The following is a 20,493-nucleotide window of genomic DNA, read 5'->3' on the forward strand; positions in this document are numbered from 1 at the left end:
ATCCGGTTTCAGGACTTTTCTACAGGGGAGTACTGAGGATGGAATGCTTTACATATCAAGTATCGGTATTGATCTGCACTGCCGTCAGGATCGAGCATTCCTGCATAGCACCCCATATCTTCAAATTAATCGGGCTGGTGTAGGCCACTGCTCCAAATTATTCGGTCAAATTTACATTAGGGATCATGGAACCATAGATTTTCTGTGAATTAACCAGGATTTCAAATTAACCATGTTCTAATTATCAGGGTTTTACTGTAATGTACTAAAACTAGAAAAGCACTAAAGAATAGAAGTTTTCAGCCAACGGTATTTAAAATTTAACCAAGTTTCTGGATTAATACAACATCCAGGTAACCTGATCAAGTCCTATATACACATTTCAATCTTGCAAAAACCAACGAATATAATGCTATGTGAGACAAAAAAAAGTGCTACACTAATTATCAAATGCTAACAATTACATAACTATTCAGGTTCCTTTCTTTTTAATACGACTGCACAATATGTGAAATTACTTGGCACAGCCCAACTGTGGCAGCCAATCAAGAGGCAGAACAGTCTTGAACTTACAAAAATCATCTCAACATGGCTGCGTATGCTCATGCACAAAAAGAAGCTCCTCTATTTCTAGCAATGCCGCTTTGCAAGGAAAGTGACATGCTGTCAAATCGACAACATTCTCCAAACTATGCAGTGATCAGGGTAGCAAGCACCTTCTCCGAAATCCGCCTGTGGTACTCCTTCTCGGATGCCTCCAGCTTTTGAACCCAGTTGTGCTCAGCAGCTTCGATCTTCTTGTCACACTCTTGCTGCAGGAAAGACAAGATACACACCCATATTGAGTGCAACGTCTGTACCGATTGTTTCTATGTAGTCAGAGAAAAGTCCTTTGACTCAGGGGAACATAGTGCACACATAGGATTAGCACAGTCGTCTGGCCTTGTTCCAAAGATAGCCTTGGCTCTTGACAGAGCTTTGTCAAGAGCACCGACTGGGAAGTCATGGTGTTTACAAACCAGAAAACTATTTTAGTTGGCTTCTATCTGAATCATTTTGCACTTGAGAAAACAAGATCATGAATCTTGTGTTGCTAAATTTAGGCTTCTTTCAGCATACACGTATAACAACTCTAGTGCTGTCGCACAAGTGCCACAGGCATCCATTTCACATGGAAATTCTTCTCATGCTTTTTGGTGTCTGGTGACAAGTTCGGATTATCAAGGAAAAAAAAAAGAAAAATATAGCAGCACAGCCTACTTTGAGAAGCCGTAGATCGGCTGCCTTGGTGCGGGAGCGTTCTTCCTCCAATGCTTTCTCCACAGCTGCTAGCTGCTGCTGGTGCTGAGCTTGGCTCTCTGACACTGCACGGCACCCACCCAGAACAGTGCTGAGTGAGTAAAGGGCGCCACACAGTGAACACCAGCACAAATGAACATTCAGGCTCCTTCAAGGCATAGGCACCTCAAGAAACTACCATAAAAATAAGCCTTAAAAATATGAAGACAAGGCCAATAGTGGTCAGTTAACAATGATGCACAAACAGCACAAAAAACAAGATCAGCTACAACACCTGTGCCGATGACCAGTGCCAATGCGCGAATTTAAACAATCTAGCACAACTGCACACCTTGCTTGAGTAACAATATTTTTATATTCCTAGATGTGGTCATCTCTAAAGCCAAATCCACAATACTAGAGTCAGTTAATAAACCATGCTTATGCAATACTAGTATAGACTTTGATGATGATGATGAACTTTTATGGCACAAGGGCAGCGTCATGGCACAAGGCATTTTTCATTTCACAAGGTGGGGTCAGAGACCCATTTCCCAAGCATTTCACCCTAAAGAAGCCGAGCAACAGGCAGGGGAAATGCTTGTACCCATTGTATCATCGGTGGGTACCCGGCGGCACTGGGGATCGAAACCCGCACCTCCCGCATGCGAGGCAGATGCTCAAACCACTAGGCCACCGCTGCGTTCTATAGACTTTGAGGTACGCTGTAGCAGAGGGCACTGATTATCCTCGACCACCCTTTACACGCGCCGAACATTCAGTACACGTGCATCTCTGCATTTTTATTCCATTGAAATGCAGCAACCGTGACTGGGATTGAACCCATAAACTCGTGCTCAACAGCTGAGTGCCACGACCACTCACCTACCACTAGAGGTGCACGAACAAATAAATCAGGGCAAGAATAACACAGTTTAGTACCGTTACACATGTGAAACACTAGGTAAACGTGCCGCAAAAACGCATGAATGTGTTTCCACTGACTGCGCTTAAACTTGGTTATCGGTTACCACGCCTCCCCTCTGCTCTTGTTCATTTTGCTACTAAACCTCCCATAGCAGCACATTTATTTTATCAAGGCTATTTTCTTCTTCATCTACAACATTTAGAGCACAGCTCTTATGCGCTCTGCATTGTCGTCGGCACTCTCAGCATAACCGGCTGTCCAAATAGCAGAGCAAAATGCCACAGGAAGATACCCAAGGGTGGCTAGCAGTGTAACACGCCACCACAGGTGGCATACCAAGAGCTGCACTCAAATTTCGCATTATGTACTCACTATTGTAATCATCTGTCAATTTTTTCCTCTCTTCTACAGTCTTCTTCAGGTCCACATGGATAACATGGAAAACCCATCCCCCTAACTTACGCAGCCCTATATGTAGCATACACTACAAGTGGCCACCTGCACTGGATGCAGTGATAGAGACGAGTGCGAGCTCTCCGGTGTGTACACAAGATTTGGTCTCTGCAAAAATCTCGTGGGCAAGTCCTAAATTGCGCTCCTGCATTGAAAAAAATATTTCTTTTTACTCTTCCAGCAAAGTCCTTCTGCAAAATACTTCCTCTCTTCTATATAGCACTGCCTTTTTTAAAATGGAGCCTGAACTTATGGCTAGCAAAGCTCATGCCATGACTATTACTTGCTGCTTAGCACTGCCTTACTTGCACTGCATCCAGTGTCACTAGTATCAAAACATGTAGCTGTGCAAACAGCAATAACACTGAAGCCGGCACTCCTAGTCCAGCGGCAAGGTGACTAAGAACTCACGCTGGGCCTGCAACCGATCTTTGTCAGCTGTAGCAGCTGTGAGGGCTTCAGTGAGCTGGCGAGCCTGCTGCTCCAGCTCTTGCTGCTCTAGACGCCACTTGGCCTGCGCCTCTGCTTCATTCTCCTGCAAAACACGACACTGTTGGCACATCATGTGGGTCGGTAAATTGGGAAATGCAAAACTCTGAGAGCTTGCAAAGGAAGTTGCAGTGGTAACCTGAGCCATAATTCACAAAACACAAGGCGATATCTGTTACTTACAGTTAATAACTAGGCATATGCTGACAGTGAATTCTCAGTTTGAAGCAAATACAAAGCGAATAGTTATTTTGTTCGAATAATTTCAAAGCGAAGTGAACATTTTTTAATCGAAGTGAATAGTGAATAAAGTGAATCAAAGTGAACAAAAAGACGCAATTCATTAGAGCTCGACAGCATAAACTGAAAGACAAGGTTTGCAGACTTTACTAAGGCAACTAAAATCAAATAATAAAGTTAAAATAAATGCTTTCAAACCTGCTTTGGCAATGTTCAGCCAGCAGCAGGCTAAAGTGGACTACACGTCATAGCCTTAATGGATTATAGATACTATACTATAGATGTCAGTCATTTTAGTTGCACGTTTTTTTTCTCTGTAACGATGCATAAGACTTTAGAATACATGGATCACCACGTGGTATTTGCTGATGATCGCTAAATAATTTATAATTGAATTTCTTCTTGATGCTGCATAGGTTTCATGAACCGAATGATGGCTGCGACTTTTATGAAGCATTATGTCACATAAGGCGTAAAAAAACTGCAACATAATCACTGATGCATCATTCCAGCACTTGAAGTAGGCTAGCTTAAGCATTGCAGTGAATCACAACAATATATCAGTGATTATACTGCATTTTTTCATGCCACATGTCACAGCCATCATCCGGTTGATGAAACTGAAATGGCATCAAGAAGAAATTCAATATAAAATAATTAGCAGCCACGGAGGAATACCATGGGGTGATCCACATATACTAATGCCCAATGCATCATTTGAAAGAAGAAAACATGCAATTCTTCATATGGTGCTGAAATCTCGGATATGCAGCACAGAGTCATGCATTCCACAAGGAAAACTGCTCTGACCTTACTCGACTGTGCACATGTGACTGTGCATGCCAGTGGCAAAAGAAGCTATGGCCCGAGTCTTCTGATGCGCAAACGTATAAAGGTTTCAGCGAAGACAACACGCACATGCTGGAATTGGCACACTGCACACCGTCGTTCACCAAACAGAGAACGTGGTACCCACGATTTCTGGGATGGGTCCTTGCTCATACCAACCACACAAAGTTGCATGTTACGCTGCTCTGGACAGAGCGGTGTTGTGGTGTGGACCGCACAAAGCGATGCAAGTATGCCTTTTTCACAGCCAGATGCACCACTGTGCAAAGGCGTGGAATGCACCTATTGGAAAAGAGCACGTTCATGTGGAACAGTTCTAAAGCGAGTGCTTTTGTCTAAACAAGTGAAAAGGTAGGATAGATGCATGGGGAGATATCCCAACGCCAAGATTGCAAGCGCAAAAAAACAGTGGTGCTCTTCGAAGTGAAAACTGTGCACCGTCAAAACGCTTAGCGATCGTGTCTCATCTAATTTCAGCCATCAAATGTTGTACACAACAATGAATCGGTGACTTTGAAAGAGGTTTCCAGTTATACCACACCTACAAAAGCCAGTGCCAACTCGGCACTTGCACAGAGTGTGCTGGTAGCTTTGCATTGCTATATTCTTTGCCACCTTTGTCTTTTGGGCCCTCCATGCAGCAGCCACCACTACAACGTGTTCGCTTTCACATCTGGGCTTTGTCCTATCACATGTGCTCGTTGGTGATGTGCCAAACACTGCAGCCATCGAAGGCCAAGTCTGCGGCCATGGCCACTACACTTTGTGCACAACACATGCCAACATGCAGTGCGGTGCGATCACATGCAAGTGCCACAGCATGCATAAGACCTTCGAATGCTTCTTCTAGCAGCTTATTTTCCTGGATTCTCGAGCTTTGAAATACTGGGAAAATACTCTAATTTTCCAAATACTGCTATCTGTTCTAAAGCCTGAGTCGAATACCGCGTTATTTACTTCGATATTCGAAACAGTCAACTATTTGCACAACCCTATAATATTAAAATGTCTAAAACGCGAGTTCAAACTATACCGGCTAAAATATATTCATTGACCTAAGATGTAATTACAGTAATTGAGAGATACCAATGTGAATGGTAAATGGATCTGCAAATGCCACAGTGATAAAGTCCACTGGAGCCAGTACTGAAATGATGCAGTGTCAGAAATGTCAGCATTCCAATGAGCAACAGGTATTGTATTTACACGATTGTAAGTCGACCCCCCCAAATCGCATGTCCGAAAAAAAAACACCGGTGGAACGCTTCAAAAACGAAAATTTATTGTATAGATGGGCCATTCATCCTCACTTGAGTCATCTTCAGTGGTACTGCTGTCATCGTCGTCGTCGTCGCCGCTGTGATCCCACAGCACATCGTCCTCCATGGAAAGCCCGCACTTCCTAAATGACCGCACCACGACATTGCGTGGAACGGCCGCCCAAGCGGAAATCACCCACCCACACACAGCCACCAGGGAGGCTCTCTTCACGCGCCCCGTTGGCGTAAGTTCCCGCCCTTCTGCCGCCAGCCACTCGTTGTACTCATGCCAGAGCAAGTCCTTGAATGGCTTGTTAATGCCAACGTCTAGCGGCTGCAGCTGCCCCGTCAGACCGCCAGGAATCACCAGCATATCTGTATCTTCTTTTCGGAGCTCTGCCTTCACTTTCGCGGTAAGGTGGCCGCGAAATGAGTCCAGCACGAGGTGGTTCGGATTGCGAATTTTGAGGGATGCCCCTGGCCTCAAAAGCCACACCCGACGGTACCAATCAATAACTAAGTCGTCCGTCATAAAGCCTTTTTCGTTCACTCGCACAATCACACCTTTCGGGAACATTTCCTTTGGCATAGTTTTTCTTTTGAAGACGATGTACGGTCGGAGCTTTGTGCCATCTGCCAAGCATGATAGCATAACAGTGAACCGAAGTTTCTCGTTTCCCGTCGTGAGAAGCTTAACCTCGCGAGCTCCCCTCACGCTCACTGTTGTGTTGCTCGTCATATCGAAGTAGACGGGAGTCTGGTCCGCATTGCCGATTTGGCCGAGCAGGTATCGCCGCGAGTCGCGGAGCTTGAGGTAGTGCCTATGGAAGGCGAGAACTTTCTCCTCGTAAGCAGCAGGCAGCTTCTGGCATACACTAGTACGCCGACGAAGAGAGAAGCCAGCCCTCCTCATAAATTTCGAAGCCCAAGCCCTGCTGGCTTTGAAGTCTGTTCGGAGTATTCCAGCTTCCGCAGCAAAGATCCGGCCTTGTTGCGTGATCATTTCGCATGTCACTGGAAGGGACCGATCACGTATTTCGGTGACATACGCTGCAAGCTTGACCTTCAGCTCCAGAAAGCGTCCCGACTTTGGCCCACGGAAACCTCTTCGCTTGGAGTCGCAATCGAAAATTTGTCTCGCTGCTTCCGCCACTCCCGCACCAACCGTTCAGAAAAGGCGGCCCGCCGCGCAGTTGCTCATTTCTTCGGCGTAAATGATGGCCTCCCTCTTGAACGCTGCAGTGAATGAGCGCCGAATGCTTTTCGAACCGGGAGAGCTCATGGCGACGCACGCGGCCGGCAGTCGAGTCAAAAGCACCAACTCCAAGCACCACCAAACAAAGAGTGATCGGTGCCGGGCCTTGGCTCTTCCAGCAAACATCGGCATTCCCCAGAAGCGCCGCTGTTACGTATTGCGCAACCAACTGAAATAGTGGCTCTTCCATCAGCTAGCGACACTCCCGGGCGCTGGCGCAGACTCCGCGATTGGAACAGCGGGACAGCGGCCCTTCCCGCGAGTGAAATGAAATTGGTTTTGGGGGAAAGGAAGTGGCGCAGTATTTGTCTCAAATATCGGCGGAAACCCAGTTGTAAGGGAAGAGATAAAGGAGGGAGTGAAAGAAGAAAGGAAGAAAGAGGTGCCGTAGTGAAGGGCTCCCGAATAATTTCGACCACCTGGGGATTTTTAACCTGCTGTACTGACATCGCACAGCACACGGGCGTCTTTGCGTTTCGCTTCCATCGAAACACTGCCGCCGCGGTCGGGTTCCAACCCGGGTACCCTGTTCAGTAGCACTGAACCATTGCGGTGGGTACCGGTGTGCGCAGTAAAAATAAAAAATGAAAAATCCTGGCCAAAAAGCCCGCAGAATACCTGAATGCTACGCTTGGAGCCGTAGAGCAAACAAAAACTTCTAACATCGCAGTAGCGTCCCTGATAGATTGTTTTTCTTGCTTTTATTGGCAGTTCAAGGTTTCATTTCGATTGTAAGTCGAACCCCTCCACTTCGGAATTTTAAATTTCAAAAATCGTGTAAATACGGTATGTTCTATGCACTCACAGGCTGCACTGTTGTAAGTGGTGCGAATGCAGGTGCACAAGGAAACCACACCTGTAACTGCTGCAGCTGGCGTCCCTTTTCATCGAGTGCTCGGGCCAGTGCTTCCCTCTCCTGCATCAGCTGGGTGGAACGCTCGCGGCTGTTCTGGATTGTGTCCTTGCATTTGGCCATCAAGGTTTCGAGGCGCTGAACCTGCAATGCCACAAGGAAGAGTCCTTCATTTCAACATGACATAGCCAAAGAAGTGTCCTCCCTTTGTGCCTACATCAAACACAGTAGTACTGATTTTTCGGGAAAGTTCGCATGAGCAACTCTCCTGCCTAACTGAAACGTACAGCCCTCGGACAACAAAGCTCCAGTCAAGGGGACATACCAGCACCAAACTTCTGCGACTCCTATCCCAAAACAGACCTCAGAAGAATGAGGTAGCATATACATTTGCCCCAGCAATGGCAGTTCTATAACCGTAAGCAGATAGAAAAAGACAACAGTTGAAAGGCCCATTCACACTTGCGAGTCACGAAGGACGCATGAGTGGCTGTCGCTTGTGACCAGGAAGCGGCTCTACTGTACTGATGTTCACACTTGCAAGAGCAACCCACGGGCCGTTTTCCTGAATTGGTGTTGTTCGGAATGAGAGTAGATCTTGACTGTTACCAGCAACCAGCAAAGAGAAGCCAGATGTGAAACAAGCTGCTGTTTACTTCAGAGGCACCACTGATTAGTTAGCGGTTTGTGACCCGCGGTCGCAAAGTTAAACAATCATCAAGCAGCATGCAAACGGCCTGCAACTGAAGCTTTTAAACCAATGCGACCATTTGCAACTGTTGGTTTATGACTGACACAGTCGCACAACCTTTGCGACTAACATGTGAGAACGGGCTTTAAAAGTGACTGTGCTGGTTGGTACCAACCTTCTCCCTGTAGTGTGCCAGTTCTTCCTCTTGGCCGGTAGACTCGCAGGGGGCCCCTGGAATGGCATTGTTTGCCTTGAGCAGGGACACTTTGGTCTCCAGTGTCTGGATGATATGTTCCTTCTCCTCCAGCTGGCATCGCAGGTTCTCCTCTAGGTGTGCCTTAGCCTGCTGCTCCAGCTGGGCCTGCTCTCGCAGCTCACCCATGCGGCGCAGGGCCTTGTCCTGGCTCTCACTCAGGATACGCTGCATGGAGCCCAAATAGTCTTGTCTCAGCACAGCCACCATAGTAAATTCTGTTACATGACCTTAAAAGTGCAGAGACAAAATTTTTCGTTATGTTTTCCTTTCTCCCCCTCTTGGAAGGACGGGTAAGACACTAGTAAATATGCATCCCCATGTGGAATTCGCCTCTGCCTGGTAAATAACTTATAACGGCATTTCCTGTCTGATGTGCTACAACCCCCCCCCCCCCCCCCCCCCTGCTCCTCCCCCAGCAAAATTGCAATATAATAGGTTCAATCACTGTTATTATGGCTCTAGGTGCAGGCTAATGTAAGAGTGAAAACAACACAGCAATGACTGTATTGAAGCTTTTATATGCCTCACACGATCTCATAACCACTACCTATGACATCACAGCGGTCGTTCAGCGGCTGAAACAAAAACCGACAATGCAGGGGAAATTCAATAACCAGTTATTTAGTGGGAGTACGTGAATTCCATGTGGTGATCTATGTTCACTCATGTCCTATGCAAAATTCCATGAAAAAAAAAAAGAAGTCATCAAAGTTTGGTGTCTGAGGCCTTGAAGAGCTGATGCACAAATAAAGCAGCGAATGAGATGATGCGCACAGCATGATTCAGTCCAGGGGCTGCTGTCTTAACAGATTTCACTAGAACTGGTAACAGCTCATTCCATGGGCCTGTGCTCAGTGTTCAAGGAAGCTAATGAAAAGAATTAACAATGTAGTTATTGTATGAACAACAAATGTGGAGATAACAGCACTATATTTTCCAGTGCATCATGCAATCAGTGGACTTACCCTAATCTTTTCTTTCTCGGTATCCAGGGACCGGTATGCTTGCACAGCCTGCATTCCAAGACAAGACTGATGCAAACACTTACAAGCAGTCTGCCAGCTATCAGTGCATTCAACATAGATCACAGAACACAACATCAACTTCCACTGAAGAAACTGCGCAATCTGCTTATAGACTAACACAGTGTTTACAAAAATAGAAGGCTCTTGCCAACACCAGTGCTGGCCGGGGGTAAAAGCTGGGGTTACAGCACATAGAATATATGCAAACAAAAATTTTCAACCAAGTTTTCTGATTTCGCAGCACGCCTATCATGTCGTCCCTTCATGAAGAATAGCCTAGCACATCCTAAAACTGAACATGGAAGTATGAAACGTCATTTCAAAAACGATTTTTAAAGCTTCACGACACATGACCATGGAAGACACCCCTGTTACGTCTCGCCTACGACGCGCGGTATAGCCGGCGCGGATGCAACGGACGCTGCGGCTTCGTTCAAAGTGGCGGTCATTTTGGGCCCGTTCATCGCTGCCGCAACGCCTCCCGCCAAGCGCGTCCAGGCAGGTTTCAGTGCCACGTGTCGTCGTGCGTGCGTGTGTGTGTGTGTGTGCATGTTGGTGCCCACGCTTGTCAAAGCGCGGCAGCCGGGGAGAGGAGCTCCCCAACTGGGAGGCGAGGAGGTCTGACCGGCGCCAGCCCGGCGGACGCGCCCGTCACGTCTGGACATGTTCAGCGTCGCCGTATCGGACGCCTCTTCCCAAGCCGTTCCTTCTTGCCCTCGACTCCGTGGGTATAAAGGGAGCTGCCCCGGACGCCAACGAGAGACTCCGATTCCTTCCTTCGAGTAACGTGGTCGCCCTGACCGGCTGCTCTTTTGCGATGCCAGAATAAACAAGTTGTTCTGTTGCCAGTCGACTCATCCTTTGCCGGGACCTTCGGATGTTTCCAGCTGTGCCCCAGGCCGCCAGGCCAACGCTAACCTTGGGGCTTGCAACCCATTTGCAACAACTGGTTGCCAGCGGTGGGATCCCGACAACGGAGGGCAGCAGCGAAGATATGCGGTCAACTGTATGCTGAGCAGCACAACGACCATCCGGGAGCAGTGCAACGAGCCCTGTGTGATGAGTGGTTGCCTGCAGCGGAACGACTGCGCTGAATTCTTGGCTGCGAGGTTTGGTGAGTGCGGGACTTTCTTCTTCTGAGTTTTGCCAGGCTTTTGTTAGTGTCAGAAACAGAGCTGGTAATTGTGTTGTTGTTGCTGCCGGGTTAGTTTGCGGCAAGACAATAGTAGGCAGTAGAGAAAGCAGCATTCGGAGCAGCCATGGATTTGAAGTCGTTGCGCAAACCGAAATAGCTGGAGCTTGCAAGAGAGTTGGGTCTGAATGTCTCAGACAAACTCAGAAAACCAGAACTGCTAAGGGCTATTCTTGAGTTGGAGGCTGAGGATGACGAGCTGTCGGAATGCCTTGAGACCATTGAGGAGAGGGAGCAAAAAGAGAAAGACGAGCGCGAACGTAAAGAACAAAAAGAGAAAGACGAGCGCGACCGTCAACACGCTTTGGAAATGAAGCGTCTCGAGGTAGAGATGGAACGCGCTCGTAATGGAAGTCAGGCACAGGGTGCAGGAGAACGGGTATCGTTCAAAATGACTGACCTGATGCGGCCGTTTAAGCTTGGAGAGGACATTGGTTTGTTCCTGGTTAACTTTGAGCGAACGTGCGAGAAGCAGGGGTTCTCTCGGGAAACGTGGCCACAGTGCTTGCTCACTTTGTTACCCGCCGAGGCAGCCGACGTAGTCGCTCACTTGAAGAGAGAGGAGGCAGAGGATTTCGACCAAGTGAAATCAAGTCTGCTAAAAAAGTACAGGCTGTCAGCGGAGGCGTTCCGTCGGAAGTTTCGGGAAAATTAAAAAGGCAGAAATGAGTCATATACAGAGTTTGCCTACAGGCTTATGTCAAACATGCAGGAGTGGCTCAAAGAAGAGAAAGCGTTTGGTGACCACGAGAAAATTCTGCAGTGTTTCGGGCTGGAACAGTTTTATAGTCGGTTACCTGAGAACGTGCGGTACTGGGTCTTGGATAGGCCAGACGTTAGTACAGTGGCTAAAGCCGCCGAGCTAGCCGAGGAGTTTGTGACGCGTCGGGCTCGCGGAGCTAAGGACGGTCAAAAGGGTGAATTTGGCTCCAAGTCTGAGAGGCCGAAGTTCACACCCATGAGAGCAAGGGGGGACACGCGTAGTGCGGATGCGAGTGAAAGCAGTCCGACCGAACGTAAGGAGACGGCGGCAGCCGAAGCCGAACGCAGAAAGCGGTTCGAGAGGAGGCAAGCGCGCGTGTGTTATACGTGCCAGAAGCCGGGTCACTTTTCGGCGCAGTGTCCAGAAACAAAAAGAAAAGTCGTGTGTTTGTCATTATGTAGCGCTGACGAGAACATGAAGCTTCTCGAGCCTTACATGCGAGACTTCCTCGTGAACGGGAAAGAGTGCCGAGTGCTTCGTGATTCTGCAGCTACAATAGATGTAGTTCACCCCTCTTACGTAGAACCCGATATGTTCACGGGCGAGTGCGCATGGATCAAGCAAGCCGTGGAAGCTCATAGCGTGTGTCTGCCCATAGCAAAAGTGCTTATTGAAGGACCTTTCGGAGCACTTGAGACGGAGGCCGCAGTGTCATCTATGCTGCCCCCCCAGTACCCGTACCTATTTTCGAACAGGTCCGATCACCTCCTGCGCGAGAAGGGGCTTTTGTTTGGTGAGGCTAGCGTTCAGGCCTTAACCAGATCGAGAGTTCGGGAGCTCGCTGCAAAGGCGGTAGTTGCGGGGCCGACGTTGTCGAACAATGAGAAAGGGTCGGACGCGCAGCAAGCTGATATTCCGAGCACGTCCGAACTGGATAAAATTGAGCCTGTAGCGTTGAAGGCACCAGGTACTGGAGATGAAATGCACGACACGGGAAAGTTAGAAGAGCTTCCGGTCGAGCTTCCGGGACTAGGCTCAGTGACGAACAGGGAAGACACTGATCAGGTCATTAGTGACTTAATCATTAAAGCACCGCTGTCGCCTGAGCAGAAAACCGAACTACACCAACTCTTACAAGAGTTTCAAGGTCAGTTCTCTGAGAGGCCTGGTAGGACTTCTGTCCTTACTCATGATATAGAACTTACCTCCCCAGAGCCAGTACGATCTAAGGCGTACCGGGTGTCACCCCGCCAGCGCGATATTATGGAGGCTGAGGTAAAGAAAATGCTACAGCTCGGTGTTATTGAGGCGGGTGAGAGTGATTATACCTCCCCTTTGATTTTAGTTGAGGTACCGGGCAAGGAACCTCGTCCTTGCGTCGACTACCGCAGGCTTAATTCCATCACTAAGGATCAAATTTATCTGATCCCTAACATCGAGGAGCGCCTTGAGAAAGTTAGTAGCGCTCAGTTTATTTCCACCCTAGATCTTGTCAGGGGTTATTGGCAGGTTCCACTTACAGAAGAGGCTAGTAGGTATGCGGCGTTCATTTCACCAATGGGAACATTCCGTCCTAAAGTTTTGAGTTTTGGTTTGAAGAACGCGCCATACTGCTTTTCAAGCCTCATGGACAAAGTGTTGCGGGGACAGGAAGAATTCGCTTTACCGTATTTAGACGACGTAGCGATATTCTCCGCATCCTGGTCTGAGCATATGGCACACTTGCGGGCAGTGCTAACCCGCCTGCGCGAAGCGGGCTTGACAGTCAAGGCTCCCAAGTGCCAATTAGCACAGGCCGAGGTTGTCTACCTCGGTCACGTGATTGGACAGGGTCGTCGCCGCCCCTCTGAAATAAAGGTGGCCGCTGTGCGAGACTTCCCGCAACCGCGCACGAAGACCGATATTCGGTCGTTCTTAGGTGTCGCCGGCTACTATCAGAGGTACATCCCCAGGTACTCCAATATCGCGGCTCCCCTGACGGATGCTCTAAGAAAAACAGAGCCCCAAACAGTCGTCTGGGGCGAGACAAAGGAAAGAGCTTTTAGCGCCCTAAAGAGCGCCCTAACAAGCCAGCCTGTGCTACGATCGCCAGACTACACAAAAGGGTTCGTTGTTCAGTGCGATGCTAGTGAGCGAGGCATGGGCGTTGTACTGTGCCAAAGGGACAATGGAGAAGTGGAACACCCCGTCCTGTATGCTAGTCGTAAGCTGACCTGTCGTGAGCAGGCGTACAGCGCCACTGAGAAAGAGTGTGCGTGTCTCGTGTGGGCCGTTCAGAAATTGTCATGCTACCTAGCCGGCTCGAGGTTTATCATTGAGACGGATCACTGCCCTCTCCAATGGCTGCAGACCATCTCTCCCAAAAATGGCCGCCTCCTGCGCTGGAGCCTCGCTTTGCAACAATATTCCTTTGAGGTGCGTTACAAAAAGGGGAGTCTCAACGGTAACGCCGATGGCTTAAGTCGAAGCCCCTAACGTAGGAATCCGCCTCAAAGTTGTTGGTTACTGATGTTTTCTTCCTGAGGCAGGATTTTTAACATATTGCTTTTGTTTAGTGTTTCAAAGTGATTATGTGCTTTCTAGTGCAATTTTCCAATTTGTGGACGCGTTCTGAGTGCTGCTTGACTACTGTAAGGAACTAGGCAGTAGTATAAAAGGGGAAAGAGCCTGGCAGAGCTTAGTGAGGGTTGTCTCGTGCTTGCTGACTGAGCGGTTGCGTTTCGGCGTAGTTCTAACGCTTGCTGGGAACGAGCACAAAAATGGCAACTCTCCCGAAGTGACTTTGCAGTGTCCTATGTGATCCTGAACCCGAGAACGAGGCCTTCTCTGTGTGCTGCGCTCAAGCAACGTCGGGGGACGACCGGTTTCGATTACGAGCATCATCGAGCGACATCCCTCTGGGCAGCGGATGCAGTCCCCTGGCCATCGGGATCTCCTTCTCCCGGCGGGGCGGTCTGTTACATCTCGCCTACGACGCGCGGTATAGCCGGCGCGGATGCAACGGACGCCGCGGCTTCGTTCAAAGTGGCGGTCATTTTGGGCCCGTTCATCGCTGCCGCAACGCCTCCCGCCAAGCGCGTCCAGGCAGGTTTCAGTGCCACGTGTCGTCGTGCGTGCGTGCGTGTGTGTGTGCATGTTGGTGCCCACGCTTGTCAAAGCGCGGCAGCCGGGGAGAGGAGCTCCCCAACTGGGAGGCGAGGAGGTCTGACCGGCGCCGGCCCGGCGGACGCGCCCGTCACGTCTGGACATGTTCAAGCGTCGCCGTATCGGACGCCTCTTCCCAAGCCGTTCCTTCTTGCCCTCGACTCCGTGGGTATAAAGGGAGCTGCCCCGGACGCCAACGAGAGACTCCGATTCCTTCCTTCGAGTAACGTGGTCGCCCTGACCGGCTGCTCTTTTGCGATGCCAGAATAAACAAGTTGTTCTGTTGCCAGTCGACTCATCCTTTGCCGGGACCTTCGGATGTTTCCAGCTGTGCCCCAGGCCGCCAGGCCAACGCTACCCTTGGGGCTTGCAACCCATTTGCAACACCCCTGACTTGGAGTGCAGGGCAGGAGTACAACCCATAGAAACACATGCAAACAAAACTTTTAGAAATATTTTTCTTGTTTCATAGAGTATTCATGGAGGTGGCTGTTGGTTAACAGTTAAAGAGTGCTCTGAAGAAAATTGTAAGAAAGTATGCTATGCCATTTCGAAGCTAACTTTTTTAAATGGCACAATAAAAGTGTGTTGCAAAGCCTGACATATGCTCAAAAGATACTCTATCTACTGGGTGTTTGTCCGAATCTCGCAAGTTTTTCGTGGTACCTGAACTAAGCAAATAAGGCTTGTTCCTTGGATTTCATATCCACCATCAACTGATATCTCAGGTCATTATCACAAGCACCAAACAATTAGTACTAGAAGCTGGCAATGTGTATAAAGGCTGTGTGCATTTGGCCTCAGGCATCGCAAAAGCTGCTGTTGTGTGACACAGGGCTCGACACCCGTCTTTGAAGGGGAATCAGACTATGCGCATGATACCTGTGTGTATCTGGCCTTGTACGTGTGCAGCTCATTCCATTACGCTATTGTCACCTGCAACCTTCGCTCTCCCCCCGTTTCTCCCCTTTTCTTTTCCCTCTCCCCTAGTGTGGAGTAGCAGGCTGGGGACATGTTCCTCTGGCCACCCTCTCCACTCTTTCCCACAGTAAAACTATCCCTCTTTCTCTCTCTGTTAGTTTGCACCAAAGTAACTTGACTAAATGCTCGATATACAGCCATAGAAGACGGTGCTCGTTTTATTTCTCTTACATGTGCTGAGCCTGAGAGTGCGAATGCCATCTTCGGTATGTCTCTAGTACTGCCTATCTGTAGTGCACATCAGTGAAGCTAATGGTCTTGGAAACCAAAGGAAAGCGTGGAGGAATGCTCCTATTATTTTATTATCTAATTGCTAGGTGGTGCTTGAAGAGACGACATTGAAGTTCGGCTACTGTGTCCTGCTCATCGGACCAAACGAAAGGCTGATCATCTATCTTGAGACAAGTCAGTGGTCCAGCACTGTCAGCGAAATTTCCTATGAAACAACGATAGTATGCGCACAAGCCTAGTCACGAAAACTGGGAAAAAGGCTAGCCACGGCTGCAGTTTTGCCAGGGTCGGGTCAGGCTCCAGAGGTAGTGGACTGGCACTTTTTAGCTTTCTGTGACTTTCAGTGCTCACTGTTCGTGTGTGCGCGCGCGTGTGCGTGTGTGTGCGTGCGTGTTTAAGAAAGGGGGAATGCTAGGTGGCACATGACAGGAAGGAGCTAAGTCAAGCTACCAAGTCTCTCATGATCACGCTCTGGAACTGCCAGTAGAGCTCCTGCTAAAGGACATTCTAATTGCGACCAATACCATGACAATATTGTTGTTTGGACAAGAAAAGACTGAGTATAATCATTTAGGTGGGTGAAAATTTGACAGAGTAGAAAGACAGCAAGTCATTGATAGAAACTAAACCTACATCCTCCACTTGTCGTAAGCTCTGCTCACCAACTTAGCTACAGTGGCAACTCCTTGTCTTCCACTTTCAAAGCAAGTTATGTTACCTGTAACACTGCATAACCATTGTATGCTCAGTGCCAGTTTTCCACCTGTACTATAAAAAAATTGGTGGTGGTTTAGCTCTGGTTAAACCTGGAGTGACGCGATAGCTACAGCTGGCCGAGTGGAACTTGGTCACGTGACCAACCACGTGACCAACCACGTGATCAGCCACGGCACCGCGTCGCCGGCAGCTGCTCCGCACCACATGACCAACCACGTGACAGCGTGGCGGCGCCGCCACGTTGAAGGCTCGAAATGCTACCGTAATGTAGCTATCGCTACAAAATCTCTCAGTAGAATACTGCCCTTAAAGCACTTAAAACATGATGTGACTTGTCAGAAACTATTAGAGAAACATGCCCACTAGAGCAAGGCAGTTGTCACAGTCTACTACTTGTTTAAAACAAAACGAAAGTTCGAAACAATTGCCCATCTTTTGCACCCACGCACGTGCACACACATACACACACGATAAAAGAGATTGTTCTATAGTACTTGCCTCCGAGTACTTGTTCCGGTACTTGCGGACACGTGCACGTGCCGTCTGAAAGGCTGCCCAGAGCTGCTCCTTGGAGACCAGGTCCAAGCTGAGCTCCTCGGGCTCACTCTCCGCATCTGATGGGGCGACCAAGGCTGGACTGTTCTCAGGTGGCCGGTACAGTGGCAGCAGGTCTGTGCTGCTGTTGGCTGCATCCTCCTGGAAGGAATTTACACTCACTGTTAGTAGACAGATTTCCTCACACCACTGCACATGCACACCTCGTTTCCATGAAGACCATGACATCTCTTTCAATGGTACACTTAAGTATCGACAGCAAACGCATTTTTGTGGTCCGCTTCTTGAGGCTTTCACACTGCATCAGCCGAAATCAAGATAAAAATAAAAAAGAAGATAAAGTGATAACAGAAGGAAAAGAAAGAATCTGCCTTTTGTATAACAATGGAAGCTCATTTTACAGTCAAAAATCAGCTGCAATGCTGCCTAACATAAACAACAACAAGCATTTTCTTGTCAAGATTTTTCTGGTACAACTTCCCAAATTCATGATCGTTCACTACTTTGAAACATTAAAACACATTTGACATCATAAAATATTAGAACACACACAATTTTTCGTTCTTAGCACTCCCTATGCACTATTTAATGAAATTCACCATTTTAGTTAGGGACCTTTTTCTCTACAAAGTCCAAAATAATGTTCATATTTTCTGTTGTCTACTTGGGATGCTTTGGGACCGAAAAATGTAGCAGTTGCCTCACAAGTGAAAGGCTTTACCTCGTTTGGTTGCTGGTCATCCTCAGTAATGCTGAAGGAGGCATCACTGTTGCTGCCACATTCTCCAGGCCCCACCTGCATGCCACATTCAAAAACATAAGCAGCCCCACGAGCTAGCACTTCACTAAGAGTTATCAGCGTAGTAAACTATATAATTTCACAACTCATGGTACGCAGGACATGATCTCTAACTACTGGTTGTTAGTAAACAAAGCACCGAGACTCATGGTTAGAAAAGCTGAACTATACGTAAGATTACAAGTTGCACGCCAGCACCACCAGGCAACCTCTTTTCAGCTGTGGAAACTTTCATGGAAAGAAAAAGTGCCTTTTCCTACCTCACTTCTAATGCTTTCATATTAAAAAGGACACTCACAAAATTGCAATTCTGCATGCAAAATGTGTGTCCATCCTGACGAACTTGGCAATGTGTCCTAACAAAGCTGAAGCTTGATTTCATGCCAAATTCCAATTCCTCGACAGTTAGCCAGAATGCTTAATGTATTTACAGATCTTGAAGCTTAATTTTACAAACTAAGACTAGTCTTATAAAGCTTATAAGGTGAAATAACGTGACACAAAAAGCCCCAAGCTAAAAATGGCCACATTACAGTCAGCCTACTTTTCTAACCTAAAACGTTTGATGTTCTGCATCCATTCTGCATGAGCGTCACTGATGTAACACTCAGAAATGGAAATCTTGCATCTTTCTGCACGGAGGAGAAACAAAGCAAACAGTGATTACGAAATGCTTTTCAGCACACCGGTTTCAGGATTTTCCATCAAGTATCTACAGGGTTGATTTTGCTTGACTTGAGCAGCAGATTGTTGAAGGTAACTCCAGGCTCTGGGGACGGTCTCTTGATACAACACCGTCACATGTGAACTCATGCAATTACATAAGCAACAATTGCACTGCAGATGTGGATGAGACAGACATCCTCAACTATGACAAGTTTTTGGAGCCTGTTGCCAGCGAGGAGCAGGCATGAAAAGATGAAATGCTGTAGACCTTGTGCCAGTAGCTAAGCAAATTCCTGGATGCTGTCAAACTATATGTGATTTGCAGGGTCCTGGGTAGAAGTGAAGGTGCCCTTGATTGCTCTAACGAGCTATGGAAATTGCACGTTGCCTTCACTTGCAAACAGCAAAGTAAAATTATTAATTTGCTAAAAAATAAATGCGTAGTTCACTCAAGATGTTTTCATGCCCTTGATTGATTACATGAAAATTTTTATTTTACAGCAGTTTCGGAAACCCCCATTTAGCTTTGCAGAGTCATGTTTCAGTTGCATGAGTGCTTTCAGAAAAAACTCACAGACGTCTCCTCTGCAACAAATATGCAACAATAATCACTCTACAGTACAGACGGCTCTATTATTTTCACAAGGTGATGCAGATTTCAAACACGGAATTGATATCAAAATCCACCTAAATGTGGCCGCATGGCAACAATGCAAAGCTTTCTCAGATTTTCAAGCTTGTAGAAAAAGTTGCCCTGATCAGGGCGTGTACTTTTCCGCACTTGAACTATTCGTCCTTTTCAAGGGTTCAAAATGGCCATGTATCAATGGGCTCATGTGGAGCGTAAGAGAAACTATTCCCTTCCAAAAGCTTGTGCCATGTTATGCAAGTTGTCACCTCATGTATGCAAACTCAAAAGGAGGAACTACAGATATCTTCTGGTGCTGCTAAAGAATATGACTGAGAGGTCTCCATCGCTAAGTTTTTACTTCTTACAGATAAATAAATAAGGCTACTGTGAAACTGTGTAAGTACTGTCTTACACTGCTTTCCACAGCCCGTCTTTGAATGCATGTAAACAAGCTGTACACTCATGCTTATGTGCAAGCACTTCTTATCATGCACCACACTGAAGTATCTAACTACATAACGTCCCAACATGTTAGCTGGAAAGTAACGACATGCCATCAATTATTCTGAGCTCGCGAAGGTACAGTGGCACGAATGGCAAATAATGATGCACAATGCCATTTTATTACGAGTTCGCCAAGGTAAAGTGACAGGAGTGCTGTAAGCGAAGCCAACGCAAGCTATAAGCTGACGAAAGTACCATTGTCACGAGGCGTGCGCGTTAAGGAGTTACCTGAGGCTTTACTGCAGCGCATCAGCTGAAGAGAGAGGTGTACACAGCGTTAATTACATCGGGTTTACGTCCGCACTAAAATCAAGGGTGACACTGACGCCGGTTCGGATGTGTGGATGTGGGGTTACGAAAATTCTGGAAACCACAGGCTGATGTCGCAACCAACCGTGGCATTTTCTGCTGTGATATATTCGAAATCAATCAGCAGAAGCGCTTGAAAACGTCGTGTCTAAACACTTCAGACAGACAGCTCCGGTTACGATGACTGCTACAACACGGGAAACGAGCTGCTACTTTCACAAGACACCCGTGTCTAGAAAATAGTATCAATGAGCCTTGGCCTCTTTTACCTACATTTCAACCTAACAGACTGACACTCCCGGAAAGCAAAGAAGAAAAAAAACGTAAGTGCCACGCCGCTGATCGGACTTCGCACCACCTTGGCACGATTATAAACGGCAATTAGAGAGTCATCCGCGTTCACCAGATGTCATCGTTCTTCGTGATGTCCACGCGGCCGCGCGTGCCGGTGACGCTTCATCGCACGCGCAGTGCTTACAGGTGTT

The 20,493-nt window shown here is 47.7% G+C and overlaps 1 protein-coding gene across 1 annotated transcript in view; it reads right to left on the reverse strand.

Annotated features, from left to right (window-relative positions):
• Positions 1-20,493, reverse strand: part of LOC144126279 (uncharacterized) — a 38,156-nt gene that overhangs the window by 17,436 nt on the left and 227 nt on the right. The window contains 8 exon segments of the mRNA XM_077660372.1: positions 717-812; positions 1,261-1,364; positions 3,071-3,209; positions 7,608-7,748; positions 8,471-8,716; positions 9,517-9,564; positions 17,043-17,240; positions 17,821-17,895. Coding sequence (XP_077516498.1) covers positions 717-812; positions 1,261-1,364; positions 3,071-3,209; positions 7,608-7,748; positions 8,471-8,716; positions 9,517-9,564; positions 17,043-17,240; positions 17,821-17,895 — 1,047 coding nt within the window.

Source organism: Amblyomma americanum, chromosome 3 (assembly GCF_052857255.1).
Source record: "Amblyomma americanum isolate KBUSLIRL-KWMA chromosome 3, ASM5285725v1, whole genome shotgun sequence".
Lineage (NCBI taxonomy): Eukaryota > Metazoa > Arthropoda > Arachnida > Ixodida > Ixodidae > Amblyomma > Amblyomma americanum.